The 14,704-nt window shown below is 44.2% G+C and overlaps 1 protein-coding gene across 1 annotated transcript in view; it reads left to right on the forward strand.

The window, feature by feature from the left end:
- The window catches only part of LOC121458647 (dynein regulatory complex subunit 6-like), a 169,199-nt gene that overhangs the window by 57,209 nt on the left and 97,286 nt on the right, over positions 1-14,704 (forward strand). Inside the window, exons 8-9 of the mRNA XM_041667951.1 lie at positions 2,351-2,446; positions 4,603-4,732. Coding sequence (XP_041523885.1) covers positions 2,351-2,446; positions 4,603-4,732 — 226 coding nt within the window. The remainder of the gene's footprint in view (positions 1-2,350; positions 2,447-4,602; positions 4,733-14,704) is intronic.

Consider the following 14,704-nt stretch of genomic DNA (forward strand, 5'->3'; position numbering starts at 1 on the left):
CTGTTGCCACGAGCCCCTTGACAATACATAGAATAATAGAAATGGGTTAATTTAAAAATAGGAGCTAGTGAGCAATAAGCCTGAGCAATAGGCCAAATAGTTTGTAATTAATATTAAGCGTCTGTCTGTTTGCAGGCTAGTGTGTTTAGCGGTATACTTGCTAGATTCTTTGCTCATGGCTATCTGTTTGTGTCTCACCCCCAGCCCCTGTTAGATTCCAGTATTTTTCAGATATTCTCTGTTGGAGGCTCTAAGTGGGGCCAACTGAAACTTTGCTTTAGAATGTGTAACAGTCACTGTTGGATGAAACCAACCTGCTGGTGGCCCCTGACATTGATGATTGATGACATTGACTTGGTCCCTGTTTTGTGGAACTCTACAACAATCAGTACTAATGCCCAGGATCTGGGATCCCTTCAAAGACATGTGTCTTCATGCAGGCCAGGGAGGGTTTGTTCAGCTGCTGAAGTGAGGGATTATGTTGAGGTCAGTAGGGGCAAGGAGGCCCCATCAAAGTGGGGGGTGGGTGCTCGTCCCTCTGCTTGGTCCTGTATGAAGAGGAGAAAGCTAGTTGACCACCTCCACTGCTTCCGACGGGATGTGATGTGACCAGCCAGCTGTCTCAGGGTCCTGCAGTCATGACTTCCCTGTATCCCTGGTGACATTGCATGTTGTTGTTGCTGTTGCTTTCGGCTGTTTGTAGTTCCATTACACTGTCAGGCTTTCTTCCTAGAACATTTTACTCTGTGCTTATTTTTGGAGTTTACTTTTTTCCATTTGCTCCTGGAATTCTATAAAGATGTATGTTAGACTTTTTCATGCTATATAATGTATCTTCTAGCCTCCTTTATTTTTTATTTTCTAATCTGTTTGTGTTTTATTCTAATTTTGTCAGACACATATTCTTATTTTCCACTGTTTTAACTCACCTATTGAATTTTTATTTTCAGTAGTTATGTTTTTAACTCACATGAATTTTATTTTTTAAGGTTTATTTAGTGTGTGTGTGTGTGTGTGTGTGTGTGTGTGTAAACATATGGTCATGCTCACAGAGGCCAGAGTGTGGACCCTCCATGAGCTGCAGTTACAACTGTGAGCTGCCTGATGTGGGTGCTGGGAACTGAACTGAACTGGAAGAGCAGCCAGGGCTCTCGGCCACTGATGCGCCCCTCCAGCTCCTGTTAAGTCTTTTTTTTTGTAATATCCTTCTCAAGAATGTCATCCTCCCTGTATTTACCACCTTTCTGTTCACCTTTGTTGGTTTTTTTCCTCCTCACATTCGACAGTTTTTGGTTAGCTTTTCATCTCCTTTGGGTTTAATGTGTGGCGGTCGTATAAGGCTGGGAAAACATGATTTCTTTCTGAAAGATACCTCAGGGCTATCTTCAGTTGGGACCACCGTCACATGCTAACGTATCAAGTCCAGCGGCAGAGGTCATAAATTTCAGATGTATCCATACCTGGTTCTAATAGACATGGTAGTTGATTCTTGCTCACCAATTCGTTGAGTGGCTTCAATTTTACTTCTTTTATTGCAATGGCACTATAGTGCCTAGTGTGTGCACGTCCGTTGTAAGCTTGGTAAGCCTCTCCCGTGCCTGTGTAGACTCACGGAACTCGTCTGTTATGAAAGGGGGTCTCCTTCCCTACTGCCTCTCCAGATAGCTGTCAGTCTGGGGTTATGCAGATTCGGGGCCTCAAGACTCTACTTAAAAAAAAAATCAAGTTGTGTTTAAAATTTGCTTTAGTATACATTGATGTTTTGTACAAAGAGTATTTTTTTCCAGTCTACTGTTTTTCCAGAGATAGAAACCAGATGGGTTTATTGAGTTTTCCCAAGATACCACAGCTTTAGGAAAACCCAGTGCATCTTAGCGAATAGATCCATCTTCTCATTATTTCCTTACAGGTATCAATTTGAAGAAACACTTGACCGTATTTCCAACTCCTTATACATACTTTGCAGTTCCACAGTCAGAATACTGTGAACTAAGATGAAGACTGTGTTATAGAGTTCCATACAGGGCTCTGTTCAGTCCATTGTACGAGCAGAGCCCGTGGCTAAGCAGAGCTGCACAGTGAGATACTGTCTCAGATCAAACCAGAAGAAAGAAAGAACAAAGAACAAAAGACATGTGGCACACAGCACATCTTCAGAAAGGGATGACATTACATCACTGGTGAATTCTTGGACTTGAGATAAAATTCCTCCCTTGGGATACAACTCTAGCCCTTAAATGTCCACTTTTCCGGTATATGGACGATGATGTCATTACTAACACACACAGTGGAAGATCTACACCAAAATTCATAGATCACTCAAAACGATGTCTCTTTTCTCTACGTTTAGATTTTCTCGTACCTCAGCTTTAGAGAGACGATCACGTGCGGTCAGGTGAACCGTTCCTGGATGGCACTGACACACAGGGGCTTCCTGTGGAGTGCTGTAAGTAGACGTGCCGGAAGGCGTGGTTTTCCTCAGAGGCAGACGGGAACGGGCTCCTGGAAAGCCCCGTGGAAATACTGCGTTATTCATGCTCCTCTCCCTTCTCTGTGACCACCAGCCATAAATGCTTCTTGTTTGTGTTTTTGGTTTGTTGTGGCGTTTGTCAGCACAAACCTGGAGGAAGAGGTAAAAATAGACAATAACAGTATCTTAAGAGATGCATCTGTGCTTTAAAATTTAAGTGGCAGGACATGTACGTCGGACATTATTTTCAGATTGAAGCAAAGCCCCATTTTGTTGGATAAGGTGCCTCTCATTTTTGTTTCTTTATTTGTGTTCTTGTTTCTGCCGATGAGCACAGACTCTATGTTGAGCTCTTGACTGTGAGGAAGAAAACTTTTAAGAAGGAAAAATTTGAGCTCGACATGACGGTGCATATCTTTGACGCCAGCACTCAGGAGGCAGGTTGGTAAATCTCTGTGAGTTCCAGGACAGCCAGAGCTACATAACACCCACCCCATCCCCGGTCTGGAAAAAAAAAAAGAAAATTTTTTCTTTATTATTAGTTTTATAGTTATTTTATGTGTATGGGTATTTTTGCCTGCAGGAAGAAGGCATTATATCCTTTGTGATTGGAGTTACAGAAGGTTGTGAGCCACTGTGTGGGTCCTGGGAATGAACCCAGCTCCTCTGGACGAGCAGCAAGTACTCTTAACTGTTAAACCATCTCTTCATCGCTGAGGCAGGGGTAGCAGCAAGTGCTGTTAACTGCTAAACCATCTCTCCATCGCTGGGGCAGGGGGCACTTTTAGAGCATATGGGCTGTAATGGCCACCTCCTAACTGTAAGGCTAGTTCTGACACAGAGAAGGCCTTTCCTTGGGCATGCAGAACTGTTGGGAACAGGCGTTTATACAGACTCCTGTGCCACGCTTGAACACTGACGGAGAATGCAGAGGAGGGAGAACCCAAGAACACGCTGGACTCTGGGCGAAAGTGCCGGCCTTTTCCAGTTCCTGCCAGGCTAATGCAGGGTCACTCTTTAATATTGTCTGTGCTACTTTTTTAATCCTCCAGAGCATTTGTATTCGCTTTTCTCTTTGAGTTTTCCCAAACAGCTGTCACATAATCATCGGGACTGGGTGGTGGCCTGGTGGGGTGCGTGGGCACGGAGCTGACTCCTGTGTACAGCTGCTTGCACCTGGCTCGCTCTTCAGCTTCTGTAAGAGAGTTGAACAGATTTCGTACCTAGGGCCTGGCCACCGAGTCCAGGGGAGAAAAATGAGTTAGTAAGCACCTGGGTTAGAACTCAAACCATAATGTGGTTGACCACAGGTGTGCACCTTACTACTAAACATTAGTGAGCAAACCGCTCACCTGCCACCTGCCCCTAACTGTGGCACAGGACCCCGCTCTCCAGGTTTTAAAGTGGAATCCCGAGTTCTGAGAAACATCTCTCATCAAAAGAACGGTATCAAGTAATGTTCATGAAAACAGTTTATCCTGAAATTCCTAGGTAAGGAATTTTGTCCCTGAACTGAGTTAGAGAGTAGCACAGTTGGGCTGTGATGGTTTAGGTGCTAGTTTGCTGTAGAATGTTCTTCTGCCCTGTCCAGTGTTCTGCCGCATGCAGTTTCTCCGGTTATTCCTCCAGTCTCATTGAAGACATAAGGTCGTCACCTTTTGCTCTTAAATCTCTGCTCCTCATTCTTTTATATATGCATGTGATTGCAAGTTCTCACGGGTCAGGGCAAATACTGGATTGATGGACAATCACAGAAGTATATGGAATTAAAGAATACTTGCTGCTATAAATTTTCTGAGCTCTCCCAGCTTCTTGAGGTATGAAGTCTCACTGTTTTACCTCACAGAGGCACTGAGCTGCATGGACATGGGTATATGGTCCAATGACAGAGGGCTCGACCCCCAGCTTGAAAACACGTGTTCAGAGTTTCCTCTGGTCAAACCCAGCCCTTTTGGAAGTACGTTTGCAAGTTTAGTCCTTATTTTGTGAGATCAGTGTATTGGAGAACTCCAGCCTTTAGTCTCTTTGGCTGTTTGGAAACGATGCCATGGAGAGCTTCTAGTATTTGGTGCTTTAGAAGTTTTGTTTGAAATAGATTTTATCTCTTAATGCTTTTTATTTATCCTTTCTAGATTGATTTTTCCACATCGAAAAACATCGCCGATAAGTGTGTGGTGACTACTTTGCAAAAGTGGCGTCTAACCGTGCTGTGCCTGAACTTCCGAGGGTGTCACTTCCGAACAAAAACCCTGAAGGCTGTCAGTAAGTGTCTCTCCCGGGGCCGCCTGCTCCGACGTGTCCAGTAAAGTGAGAAAAATGCTAAGGGGAGACTTGGGTGGTGCTGGATTGCGTGCTCTGGGAAGTGGTCCTCTGTGCATCTTCCTGTTGCTCTTTTCTTTTGCCTGGAATCCATAAGAATATATTCTCATTTAATGAAGTCTGACACCAGGCATTAGCTGCACCCTTCACCTCCTCCAGCTGCTCGCTCACTTATTTAAAGGCCCCCACTCTCTCATCTTTCTAAGATGACATTGACATATGGAAGATTTATAAACCAGCAGGTTGACATTGCATTCCTCTGGCTCCCATTTTCTCACTGTTAGCCCCAAAGGTTTTAAGGACAGGTTTATTTTGCAGCATAAAGAAGATCATGCTGTTTGCATTTTCCTTTGTCTTGGGAATTTTTCTGTGTCACTGAACATAGATTTACTAAATTCTTTTCACTGACTGTAAAATAATCTTTGTGTGGTAGACAAGCCATACTTTACTCACTTGCTTTCTTGTTGAGAGTATTAAGGTTATTTCCAGTTTTCCAAGTCCACTTTGTGCTTCCGCTGTGCTGTTTGTCTTTGACCCATGTGTTCTCTGAGATTCTCTTTTTTACTCACCATATGTATTCCCAGAGGAAACAATGGATATTAAAAGTATTTAGCCAACTGATTCCAGACAATGGGAAAATTCCATATACACATTTAACATCTTATTTTGAAAAGTATAACAGTATAAGAAGGAAGATCAAGTTACAGAGTGACACACATACACATTTATACCCTGTAGAGAACAGAGATTTATATGAAGATTTCAGTGAGAAAAATAGTATACATATACCTTAATTCTTATTTTGAGACAGCCGCAATTTTAAGGACATATGCATAGAGTAACATAAAAGTCCCCCTTTCCGGCCTTCTCTTTCAGTGATCTCCCTCGTCACATCCCAGCCCTATCCCCCGAGTTCCCATGCCCACCCTCGCCAGTCCACCCTGGAGATCTCTCCTGTTTTTCCCTCCCAGGGAGATCCATGTATTTTCCCCATGGACCCTCCTTGCTACTTACCCTTGCTGGGTCTGTGGATGGTAGCATAGTTATCCTTTACTTTACAGCTAATATTCCCTAATAAGTGAGTACATGCTGTGTTTGTCTTTCTGGGCCCAGGTTACCTCACTCAGGATGATTTTTTTCTAGTTCCATCCATTTGCCTGCAAATTTCATAATGCCATTGATTTTTACAGCTGATCAGTACTCCATTATGTAGATGGACCACAGTTTCTTTATCCACTGTTCAGGTGAGGGGCATCTAGGTTGTTTCCAGATTCTGGATATTACAAATAAAGCTGCTAGGAACATATTTGAGCCAGTGTCCTTGTGGTGTGTTGGGCAGTTTTTGGATATATGCCCGATTGGTATAGCTGGGTCTTGAGGTAGACTGATTCCCAGTTTTCTGAGAAACCTCCATATTGATTTCCATAGTGGCTGACTTTTGCAGACTTAAAGGTAGATAAAGTAATTATAAGCCTTACTCTCTTTGACTCTGTTTCTGTTTCTTTATATCCCTCCGCATACATCTATGTATACATATGTATACATACATGTCAGGGACCAGCCTCAGCAGAGAAGCGGGTCTCAAATCTGGGATGTCTGGAAGGCGAAGTGAGCGCACGAACAGAATTCTGATGCACGCTGACAGGCTATCAGCTGCAGGGCAGGTTCTCTTCTGCCCCGAGCTTCAGTCTTTTATTGTGAATTTTACACCAGGAAAACGATTCTTTATTGTTGCTACAAGTTAATCATCACACGGGCAGAGCAGTTCACAGGAAGTACAAGGAGTCTTTGAAATCAAAACATCATTCATCGTGATATTTTCCTAGCTCCCAAGCCCCATACCAACCACTATATTCTTAACTCTTGGCTGAGTTAATCATAAACAACTTCTGAGGCTTTCACCTCAGAGGCTAACTGCCCGCAGTTACAGTTTCACTCCATTGCCGTCTCCTTCCCATTGTTGTTCCTCAGAATTCCATTTTTGATTTATAAGGACATAGGCAGTCAACCCTAAAAGTCCTAGTTCTCAGAAACTTCATTCATCATAGCCAAGTTCCTTTCTGTTTCAGTATAATTCTTTTGCCAAGTTTTATAATCAGGCAAAGAACAATTTCTGTGTTTCCCCAATTCTTTCATCAGTCAGGTTTTTTTCTCATAACCTGTTTACAGCTTCGATACCTGCCCGCTCTGTCAGGTCAGGAGGACTCATACTATCATACAGCACATCCATGTTTTCAGAAGCCACTGGTGTGGAAGGAGAAAAAGAACACAAAGAACAAGTGCACTAGTAGAATTGCTATGACCAGAATCATCTGTAACATTGTCAAGTGCGTATGCAGATGCCATGGAAGTGATCCTCGGGGCACATAGGTGTTTTCTCCCTCGCCCTCAAGTAACACGCTCCTTTAACTGCCCTGGGTTGCCTGGAGGGAGTTACTTTCTGCATCTCAGAAACCACACATGGAGGGGGCTATGCTTTGCCATCTCCGGCACATGCATACATAAGAAATACACATTGACCTTGGTGGTGGTGGCGCAAGCCTTTAACACTGGGAGGCAGAGGCAGGGGCGGACCTCTGTGAGTTCAAGGCCAGCCTGGTCTACTGAGATAGTTCTAGGACAGCCAGAGCTTCAAAGAGAAATCCTCCCCACAAAGAAAGAAATACACATCAAAAATATACTCTTTACTAAATCTGTAATTCTTGAATAAAGAAAGCGAGCTCAGACAGTAATATTTAAAGTTCCAGTTTGACTTATGGTTTTGACGGCAGCAGTAGTGGACACTGGACTGACTTTCTGAGGAGAATGGAACTCTAGAGGCTCACAGTTCTGTTTTGTTCCTGGTTCTCAGAGAAAAGTTTCAGATTTTCCTAACAAGTAAGACATTATCTGCTGGTGTGCCCGCCCCCAGTGTTCTGGATCAGATTGAGGGAGTTCTCTGATATCCTGCAGTACAGTTTCCTTCCTCGTAAGTGTGCCGGGTCTTTATCAGATGTCTTACATTCATCACTGGCTTCCCACCTCCCTCTCTGTTAATATGGCACAGATCGCACCAAGTGGTGTTTGTGTATTGAACCTTCTCTGCATTTCTGTTCTTTTACATGCCGAAGGAATAAAAGCTGGCTTATTTTTGATCAAATCAGAACGACTGTGGCCCAGGAGCACAGGTGTGAGCTGCCCCGAATAACATGTTCCCTGCAATTGTTACCTGAACTTTTTATAGTCATCGAGCCAAAGAGAGTCATAAATCAAGGCATTTACTAAAGATAATAGTGGAGAAATAAGGTAGACTGGTTACAACAAAGATAGGATGTCGCCGCTATAGATTTTAATTCTTACTGTTTTTATTACCACATGCCAATTACACATGATAGCACTTCATGCAAGCGTTATATATTTTGATCATATTTACCCCGTCATCTCATGCCCGATGATCCCTTCCTACTTCCTGGTTAGTCTGTGTCTGTGCTCATGCCCTCCCCACAGCTGCTTCTCTATGACCAATCTTTTTCATACGTCACGTCCTGTCCTTTTAATATACCTCTGTATTTTGTTGCCTAGCATTTTCTTAAGGGTGTTTGCATGTTTTTTTAAAAAGGAATATTAGTCTCTTGTTATCTTTCTTGTGATATCTATTTGGTGTCCTTGTTGGATATACTGGCATTAAAGAAGGACTTCAGGGCAATCCCTCCCTCCCTCCCTCCCTCCCTCCCTCCCGCTCTCTCTCCTCTCTCCTTCCTCTCTCTCCTCTCTCCTCTCTCCCTCTCCCCTCCCCCTCCCCCTCCCCCTCCCCCTCCCCTCTAACTTTATGGCCAAACTGTTTCTTTCACTAGTCCTTTTTAGCTTTTTGGCCCTAATCTTAGGACCAGGGCACATTTCTTTCAGTGGCCCTGGTTCTGGGGACAAAGTCTGTTCCTTTGACTCTAGTTTCAGAGTCAGGGCACAGTGTCTTTAGTCCTGGGTTCAGGGTAAAGACGTTTCTTTCCTGGTCCGGGTCTCATTCAAGGTGTGTTTCTCTCACTGACTCTGGGTTCAGAGTCAGCGTGCTCAAGGGATTGGTTGGCTTGCTGCTCCGGTTGTCCCTTCTGTCCCACGTGACTGATCCTTTAAATGTCTGATAGAATCTGTTCTGGGCTCGTCTCTGTCAGAGGCACCCATTGTTTATTTCAGTTTAGTCTTTGTTTACTACAGATTTTATTTGTTTAGTTAGATTTTATTTCCTGAGTCAGTTTTGATAGTTGAATGCCTGAAAATTCTGTAGTCGGGGTACAGCTATTGATAGCACTTCTTGTAGTTGGGAAATAACTGTGGATAACACTTCCTGTAGCTGGGGTACAGCTGCTGATAGCACTTCCTGTAGTTGGGTATAGCTGTTGATAGCACTTCCTGTAGCTGGGAAATAACTGTTGATAGCACTTCCTGTAGTTGGGTATAGCTGTTGATAGCAGTTCCTGTAGCTGGGGTACAGCTGTTGATAGCACTTCCTGTACTTGGGTATAACTGTTGATAGCACTTCCTGTAGCTGGGAAATAACTGTTGATAGCACTTCCTGTAGTTGGGAAATAACTTGATAGCACTTCCTGTAGCTGGGAAATAACTGTTGATAGCACTTCCTGTACTTGGGTATAACTGTTGATAGCACTTCCTGTAGTTGGGAAATAACTGTTGATAGCACTTCCTGTAGTTGGGTATAGCTGTTGATAGCACTTCCTCTTGTTGGGAAATAACTGTTGATAGCACTTCCTGTAGTTGGGAAATAACTGTTGATAGCACTTCCTGTAGTTGGGAAATAACTGTTGATAGCACTTCCTGTAGTTGGGAAATAACTGTTGATAGCACTTCCTGTAGTTGGGTATAACTGTTGATAGCACTTCCTGTAGTTGGGAAATAACTGTTGATAGCACTTCCTGTAGTTGGGTATAACTGTTGATAGCACTTCCTCTTGTTGGGAAATAACTGTTGATAGCACTTCCTGTAGTTGGGTATAGCTGTTGATAGTACTTCCTCTTGTTGGGGTATAACTGTTGATAGCACTTCCTGTAGTTGGGTATAGCTGTTGATAGTACTTCCTCTTGTTGGGGTATAACTGTTGATAGCACTTCCTGTAGTTGGGAAATAACTGTTGATAGCACTTCCTGTAGTTGGGAAATAACTGTTGATAGCACTTCCTGTAGTTGGGTATAGCTGTTGATAGTACTTCCTCTTGTTGGGGTATAACTGTTGATAGCACTTCCTGTAGTTGGGTATAGCTGTTGATAGTACTTCCTCTTGTTGGGGTATAACTGTTGATAGCACTTCCTGTAGTTGGGTATAACTGTTGATAGCACTTCCTGTAGTTGGGTATAGCTGTTGATAGTACTTCCTCTTGTTGGGGTATAACTGTTGATAGCACTTCCTGTAGCTGGGGTATAACTGTTAGTATTATCCATAATACTTTTTATTTCTGTAAAGTTGGCAGTAACAAGTTCTGTTTCTCATTTTTAGTAATCTTAGTTTCTTGTTTGTGTTTTTTTTGGTCAGACTAGTTTATATGTTGTTGATTTTGTCAATTGTGTCAAACAACCAATTTCTGCCTCTTTTTTTTTCTCTTCTTAAAGTTTCCCATAGCGTATAAATCGCCATTTTAACCCCATATGTGTCAGTCTGTGGAATTCAGTGTCCTCACATTGTGCAGACGGCCATCTGTCTCTAGAACTATTCTGTCACAGAAAGCTGGATCTTATCACCCATTAAATCCCCGACCCCCACTTCTTCCCTTCCCGAGCTCCTCTGACTACTGCTTTCTGTCTCTGTGGTTGTGCTGACTCAGGACTCAGTGTGAGAGGAATAACAGGTTAGTTGCAGTTTGGTGACGACTCATTTAGCATAATGTCTTCAAGCTTCATACCATGTTACGTCTGTATAGACATACATGAAGTGCTTACTGTTGTTGTAGACATCAGTCATGGTAGTTTTCTGCTGCCAAGACAGAATTCATGAGGAGAATAAAAAGAACATGTTTATTTTTCCCTCATGGTGTCTGGGTTTTAGTCTGGAGGTTCTGTCGACCCCTGGTGGTGCCACAGGCTGGAAATCAGACCTTCATAAACCGGCCGTTGAGAAATATTGAGCTAAACTAAATGTTTTCAGCTCTTTTGGTTAGGTGTTAAGAAGGATAATTGGTATTTATATAGCAGGAGTATATTTAATGCAGAAAGAATCCACTAAACAGTTTTCCAGGATGGCAGCTCTCTGCATTCCTGATAGTGAACAAGAGTCTCTGTTATTCACACTCGGTGCCATCACTGTCCTGGCCTGTGGTCTTTCTCGCAGGTGTGCAGTGGCACCCCACTTTGACCCTCCTCGCAGGTGTGCAGTGGCACCCCACTTTGGTCCTTCTTGTAGGTGTGCAATGACACCCCACTTTGGTCCTTCTTGTAGGTGTGCAATGACACCCCACTTTGGTCCTTCTTGTAGGTGTGTAATGACACCCCACTTTGGTCCTTCTTGTAGGTGTGCAATGATACTTCACTTTGGTCCTTCTTGTAGGTGTGCAATGACACCCCACTTTGGTCCTTCTCGCAGGTGTACAATAGCACCCCACTTTGGTCCTCCTTGTAGGTATGCAATGACACCCCACTTTGGTCCTTCTCGTAGGTGTGCAATGGCACCCCACTTTGGTCTTCTCGCAGGTATGCAATGGCACCCCACTTTGGTCCTTCTTGTAGGTGTGCAATGGCACCCCACTTTGGTCCTTCTTGTAGGTGTGCAATGACACCCCACTTTGGTTCTTCTCGCAGGTGTGCAATGGTACCCCACTTTGGTCCTTCTCGCAGGTATGCAATGACACCCCACTTTGGTCCTTCTCGTAGGTGTGCAATGGCACCCCACTTTGGTCCTCCTTGTGGGTATGCAATGGCACCCCACTTTGGTTCTTCTCGCAGGTATGCAATGGCACCCCACTTTGGTTCTTCTTGTAGGTGTGCAATGACACCCCACTTTGGTCCTTCTCGTAGGTGTGCAATGGCACCCCACTTTGGTCCTTCTCGTAGGTGTGCAATGGCACCCCACTTTGGTCTTCTTGCAGGTATGCAATGGCACCCCACTTTGGTCCTTCTTGTAGGTGTGCAATGGCACCCCACTTTGGTCCTTCTTGTAGGTGTGCAATGACACCCCACTTTGGTTCTTCTCGCAGGTGTGCAATGGTACCCCACTTTGGTCCTTCTCGCAGGTATGCAATGACACCCCACTTTGGTCCTTCTTGTAGGTGTGCAATGACACCCCACTTTGGTCTTTCTTGTAGGTGTGCAATGGCACCCCACTTTGGTCCTTTTTGTAGGTGTGCAATGACACCCCACTTTGGTCCTTCTCGCAGGTGTACAATAGCACCCCACTTTGGTCCTTCTTGTAGGTGTGCAATGGCACCCCACTTTGGTCCTTCTCGCAGGTGTACAATAGCACCCCACTTTGGTCCTTCTTGTAGGTGTGCAATGACACCCCACTTTGGTTCTTCTCGCAGGTGTGCAATGGCACCCCACTTTGGTCCTTCTTGTAGGTGTGCAATGGCACCCTACTTTGGTTCTTCTTTAGGTGTGCAATGACACCTCACTTTGGTCCTTCTTGTAGGTGTGCAATGGCACCCCACTTTGGTCCTTCTCGCAGGTATGCAATGACACCCCACTTTGGTCCTTCTTGTAGGTGTGCAATGACACCCCACTTTGGTCCTTCTTGTAGGTGTGCAATGACACCCCACTTTGGTCCTTCTTGTAGGTGTGCAATGGCACCCCACTTTGGTCCTTCTCGCAGGCATGCATTGGCACCCCACTGCTGTTCTCACATTTCCTTGGTGTCTTAGGCTCCTTTCGTGTGCTCACACTCTCATCCATTAAGATTTGTTCATGTTTTGACTTTTGGAGACTGGATCTTGCTGCACAGCCCTGGCTGGCCTTGACCTGGTGATCTCTTGCCTCTGCCTCTTGAGTACTGGAATAGCAGGCAGGTACCCCCTCCCCCCCCCACTAGCTCTGTCAACGTTTGGGGCCCATTTCCTTATTGTTGACTTTTAGTACTTTGTGTGTTTCAGATGATGGTTCATTTTCCAGTGTGTCGTGTAATGCTCTATCCCAGGGTGTGACTGTCCTTTCCTTTATTCATATGTCTTCTTTTTAAACGTGGACATAGCTATATTCTCTCCTGATTTTTGAACCTTACTTCCATGTGAAGGCTTCCTGGTGTTTAGGACAGGCCCACTGAGCAGTGTAAGTGAGCTACATTGTTATGATTGCGTAGAGTCCAGAGATCTTCAAATAATGAAAATCCATGGGCCAAATTCTCTCCTATGCAATGGGTGTATTGACTATGTGTTCAGTATATCAAATAATGACATATATGATGACTAGAATATATGAAACCGATGCTTGTTTTGGGATCAAAATAGTTCAAACATGTTTTCTTAATTTAAGATTTTTAGTTTTTCTGTTTATTTTTAAAATATAGTGATCCTTGGCCGAATATCTTCATCATAGCAATAATTAAGTAGATAATCTGACCAAATCTTTATATTATTTTTAAGGAAGCAACCTGTCTCAACTGTTGGGATATTTTTAATTTGTCACCAATGATTTAGTAAAACCAGTTTTTATTCTTGTAAGCTTGAGTGCATTAAAGACAAAGTGTTTCTGTTCCCCGTTCTTGTCTTGTACTGGTGTGTATAGAATTACACATATTTCTGGCCAGAGGTTTGGTTTGCTGATTTTAAGATGGAAGATAAATATTGGCAGAACTTTTGAGCCACTTGGCTGCCTGGCCCGGCAGCGTCCCGCAGAAAGGAAAAGCCCAAGGAACATGAACTGTGAGGTGGGATCTTAAGACATTTTAAAGGCAGACGGTGGAGCACTTGTATGGAATTCAGGCAAGCAGACTCATATGTCGGAGCAGAAGAATAGCTCAGATGGAAGTGTTGGGGAATGAAGTAAAGGAACTACACAGTGCTAACTGTCTTCCCCAAGTAACTGAAAATACTTAGAGAACCTTCAGTCTAGAAGAAAGATTTTTAAAACATAACTTTATCCAAATGCTGAAGCGATAAGCATGTGTTCTCAAATATGTATACCTCAGAATTATCATATTTTCACTGGCGCCAGTCTACAGGCACCGTCCAGGAAGCACGTGCTGGCAGAGGACTGACTGTGCTTCCTTGAAGCTCTGTCTGGGATGAGCAAACCTACGCTTTCAGAAACACGACTTCAGTTAAGGCTCTGCGCAGTACCAGCCTCCAGCTCTCATAGCTCCGGGACAGCAAGACTAATTCCTTAATCATAATGTGTTCCAGAGCCTATTTCCAAATACATCCCAGGGGATGATGGGTATAAAAGTCAACCAATAAAATCCCCAACTAGCCTCCAAAAACTTGAGGCAGGGAACAGTTTGGACCCTTTTCCGACTCCTACTCAATCCTCTGTGACTAGAGCTAACCCTCCTGCCCTCACTGAGGTAGCACCTGGCTTCTCTGACACCAGATCCTTACTGCTCTCTCTGGAGGCTTGTGGAAAATGATGAATAAACCCATCGTGTCTCTTGGACGGCACTGTAAAGCAAACCCTGTCTTTAATGACTCCCAGTGTGTAAAGGGGAGGTTTGAATTTCCCATATCCAAACCACAGGTAAATTCAGTGCGGTGTCCGGATTTTCACAGTCCACACAGATACCCTGAGCAGCACTGCCGGCTCTTCCTCTGCTTTTCTATGTTCTGATTTCCTGTGCATATTAACGTAGATTCAAACGTCTCTCTCGCCAGCTCCTCTTTGGTGTTCCTGGGGCAGGGGTGGGAGTGAGGGTGGAGGGAGCAGGAGGCAGGGCAGGGCAGGAGCAGGGGCAGGGGCAGGGGCTGGTTCTGGAAATTCTGATGCAGGTGGCCAATGGCAAGGACTGTTTCCC

Source organism: Microtus oregoni, unplaced genomic scaffold (genome assembly GCF_018167655.1).
Source record: "Microtus oregoni isolate MIOR12 unplaced genomic scaffold, Mior012 000018F_ref0000195, whole genome shotgun sequence".
NCBI classification, from domain to species: Eukaryota; Metazoa; Chordata; class Mammalia; order Rodentia; family Cricetidae; genus Microtus; species Microtus oregoni.